General features: G+C 37.3%; 1 protein-coding gene across 1 annotated transcript in view; it reads left to right on the top strand.

Annotated features, from left to right (window-relative positions):
• Positions 1-297: 297 nt before the first annotated feature.
• The window catches only part of YTHDC2 (YTH N6-methyladenosine RNA binding protein C2), a gene marked incomplete at its 3' end in the record, with an annotated part of 22,203 nt that continues 18,168 nt past the window's right edge, over positions 298-4,332 (top strand). The window contains exons 1-4 of the mRNA XM_010168578.1: positions 298-386; positions 840-1,036; positions 2,728-2,927; positions 3,557-3,723. Coding sequence (XP_010166880.1) covers positions 298-386; positions 840-1,036; positions 2,728-2,927; positions 3,557-3,723 — 653 coding nt within the window. The remainder of the gene's footprint in view (positions 387-839; positions 1,037-2,727; positions 2,928-3,556; positions 3,724-4,332) is intronic.

Below are 4,332 nucleotides of genomic sequence, written 5' to 3' on the forward strand. Positions count from 1 at the left end.
CTGGGCCGGCGGCGGGAGGCGAGGCCCGGAGCGGGCGTGACAGAGCCCGAGGCCCGGCGGCTCTTCCTCTGCTCGCCAGGAGCAGCCTCTCCTCAGCGCCGCCCGGCCCGGGTAAGATGTCTCCCCGGGGAGCCCTGCGCCGCTGGCAGGTGTGAAGGCACCGCGCTGCCGGGAGTGCCCTTGTTCGAGGGAGAACGTGATAGGTGTGGGCACTGACAAACTCCTGAAGGCGAGATAGTGTGTCAGGAACACTGTGCGTTGCATTGTTATGCTTGCTTTTTTACTATCTTTCTAGAAATGGAATTTCCTTCTTCATTCACTAGTACTGAACGAGCCTTTGTTCACCGGCTCTGTCAGTCTCTTGGACTGATATCTAAAAGTACAGGGTAAGTTCGAGTCTCTTTTTTTTGTTTATGATTTTCTCCTTTTTTGGTGTAAATATATGGAATTTCGTGACTAGTGTTACAATTATCTATCTTTCCAGCATATCCTGCACTTCTGCAGGGAGTAATACTAGAGAAACAAGTTTAAGATAAAAGTCTCTTTGTGCTTTGCTTTAGGTCTACTTAAAAAAAACAACAACTTGTGCTTAATTTGTGTCTGTGCTGCACTACCTTGTGTGAGTAGAGGGTGGTTTTGATGTTGGATGTTGTGGATGCTTCTGTTATTTTGGTGTGCATTATGCTACACAGAACATTATTTGGAAGTTTCTAGTTGTAACATTATATTTGAAAATAATCTGATAGCCATCTTGAAAGAATTATGATCAAAGATCATTACATAGTGGTAGATAGGTTACTCTTTCCTAAAATACATTTTTTTGTTTTCCTTCCTCCCAGAAAAGGAGCAAATCGATACCTGACTGTAAGGAAGAAGGATGGATCAGAACTAACACATGCAGTAATGACTTGTTGCTTGACTCCCAGTACGAAGCATGCTGTTCAGAGTTTAATTCAGAGATTTCCTGTCACAAATAAAGAACGAACAGAACTTTTGCCAAAGACAGAGCGAGGAAATGCGTGTGCTGTTGAATCTGGTATGGTCAGTGTCTTCTGAGATGGACTTGTGATTCAACACTGCTTAAAAAAAACCCTAAACCAACAAAACACAACCCATAATTGAACCACAGAACAAAAACATTTCTAATTGTTAATATAGGGTCTTTTAAAGCTGGTGTCACAAGAAGCTTAGGCAGCCATGTCTCCCTTATGCCAGGTTACATTTGAATTTTTGAGCTGTTTCCAACCAAATTTATCTGGAAGTACGTTTCTGAAATTTGAGTTCCTAGAAGTTCCATGAGGTGAGATTGAAGAGAGGAGTGTTACATGACTGCCGTATATAAGAACACCCTTATGAAGAAATGAGGCTGGCTGTTCTCCTTACAGAAATTAATGCTCTTCATAAAAATAAGGAGTTTATCTTTTGTTTCCTTGTCTTCTAAAATAGATTTGGTCCCTACGAGAATACTATCTAGACTTCTTGATTTCTAAAATATGAAAGAGTTTACTGGAAGACAAACTTCTGATATGTTGTAGGTTTTTTTGAACAGTGTTTTTAACAAGATTATTGCTTTAACAGGTATGAGTGTGAGAGTTGTGTTTCTGTGTGCAAAGCTGAGTGTGGTACACAGAAAACACTGATAGCAATATGCGTTGTTTCACTGCATAGTTGTGATTTATGTTGGTTTGTGCTGTAAGTGCTTCCTTTGCTATTCTTCTTTTTCAGTTGTTTCAGTTGTTTAATAGGATTGCTTAATGAACAGAGGGAAATTGTAAAAGTACTGGAAAGCAATTCCTTAGGAATGGAAGACATGAACTAATGAATAGTGTAAAATTTTTCTTTCTTTACTTGTCCAGAATGGTTTTAGGCTCTTTTAATCTTATTAGCCTGTGTTGTCCGTCTTGGTAAGACAGTGCTTGTAATTTAATATGTTGATCTATTAATCACTTTAAATACGTATAATTGAATTTACATCAAGCTTTTCATTCTTCTGGAAAATAATTATTAAGGAAGTCTAGAACAGTATTTACAATACTGAATTTGAAGTAGCATCCTGTGAAGACATGCAGGTTCTTTGACTACTGACTTATGCATTGCTTTCTAGTATGTTACACTGCTGTGTGGGCCCAGGGATCTAGATACAACATGGTGCAATTCATATGATTTAAGGCAAACCTTATGGACTAGAGCATTAGGTTATGTAAGACTGACTGAAAGAAGGTCATGAAAGAGTAGGGAATATGTGAAAGAAGGCATATGAATCACAGTGAAGCTATCTTTTTCTCAGAAGGCATGCTTGTCGGTTTGGCATAACTTAAGGGTTTAACTATACAGTGAGTATTTCCAGGCAAACTGTGAAGGTGTGAATGTGTAAACATGATACAAAGGCCAAGAAATATTGCCAGGCTGCTTTTCTCGGGTTTAGTTTCTAGTTCTCTTTTTGCTCTTCATGACCTTTTTTGACTTTGACCAATGTACTGAGATAGATATATGGAAGAAAAATAGACTATGAAAGTAATAACTCCTTTGAACAATATTTATTTCAAGTACTGTAACGGGATGTGTTACTGTGAATGCGGCTTTTAAATGTGTGATGGGTTTGTCACTTTATCTATAGGGATGCAGATGTGTGTAAAGTCAGGAATGTTCATATTGATGTATGATTTTTAGGCAATGTTTTAGTGATCTAGTTTTGTACCTAAGTAAATTGTTAACCTCTCTTCACAGAAAAGAGGGAAGTGAAGAAGACAAGCGGACGACTGAACAACGGTATCCCCCAGGTTCCACTGAAAAGAGGGGAATCGGAGTTTGATTCCTTCAGGCAATCACTACCAGTTTTTGAAAAACAGGAAGAAATTGTCAAAATAATAAAGGACAACAAAGTTGTTTTGATTGTAGGAGAGGCTGGATCTGGAAAAACTACTCAGGTATGTTACTCTGATGAAAGAAAAAAAAGATAACAGTATTTATATAAAACTAATGCCAAATTTATAATATTTCTGTAATAAGGGATTTCTTTATGCTAGCTTTAAGGCTTCTGTATTCCTATATAGTCAGAAGTCTTGTGTTCTAATTTGCTTTCTTGCTTTAGGAATACTAAGCCAGCAGACACTTACTAAAAGCATAAATGTTTCTGTACAATTTTCTGGTAGATACTAGTTTTTCGTTAAAATAATAGAAAATACTGAAGGGAAAGTAGCGATGACTTTGTATAGCCCTTTCCTTCTAAAGCTTGTTCCGTTCTTTGTAACTAGAGTAGAAAATTACTGTGATAAAATGTAGGATTACCTACAGGGTTTTTTGTTTTACAGATTTCTCTGAAGCAGGAGAGACAATTTTCAGTTTTTTTTGTTTTTTTTTTAAACAGATTAAATGTAAAATCAGAAATTTATTTGTGCTACCTTGCTACCCTTTCAGATACGTTTGCAATTATAATCCTATTGTGACTCCTTTTGCAACCAGCGTAATATTGAGGTGCAGTTAAAATTGTTTCACTGTGGTAAAAAAGCTATGACTTTATCCACCTAAAGCTTAAATTTAAACCACTTCTTTGCAGATCCCTCAGTTCCTTCTTGATGACTGCTACAAAAATGGAATCCCCTGTCGTATATTTTGCACTCAGCCGAGACGTTTGGCAGCTGTTGCTGTGGCTCTAAGAGTGGCAGCAGAAAGATCAGAAAAGATTGGCCAGACAGTTGGTTATCAGATACGATTAGAAAGCAGGTACAAATTATATTTCTTAAAGTTGGTTGGTCTTGTGTTGGTATCTTTAGTCTTGTGTACATTTAAACTACAGTGTATTTGAGATACAGCCTAGTAAAAGCTCAGTGTGTAAAGTGTAGGTAGGATATGTTATTTCAGGCAGTGGAATATTTAAGATTGAACAGGATGGTTTTCCTCCTGTATTTTGTAGTTTCATGTAGTAAGTTGTTGTATATAAGTGAACTGCAGGTGCTTTCTCTTGATTTCTTGTGTATGTGGAATTCCTTATCTGATTTTGAAAACAAGTCTACACTTTCCTTTTTTTTTTTTTTTTTTTCTCTCTGTACTTTTAACATGTGTAGATGCAAAAATTCTGCAAGTTTGAAGACAGGTAGGAAGACCGCCATACTGTACCCAGTGCTATATACTGAGAGTTGATAGGGGACGTAAAAGGGAAAAAAAGCAAAATTTGAAAGTGAATGATTCAATTGAGCATTATTTACCAATCTAGTTAAATTTACTCTGTTTCAACTCTTATATTTAAAGCATGAAGTGATACAAAAGTAGAGATTTCTAGGTCACTGGAGGAATTCGTTCCTAAAGCAGAGAAGGAATGGATGAAAGTCTGAT

Source organism: Antrostomus carolinensis, unplaced genomic scaffold (assembly GCF_000700745.2).
Source record: "Antrostomus carolinensis isolate BGI_N321 unplaced genomic scaffold, ASM70074v2 scaffold24885, whole genome shotgun sequence".
Lineage (NCBI taxonomy): Eukaryota > Metazoa > Chordata > Aves > Caprimulgiformes > Caprimulgidae > Antrostomus > Antrostomus carolinensis.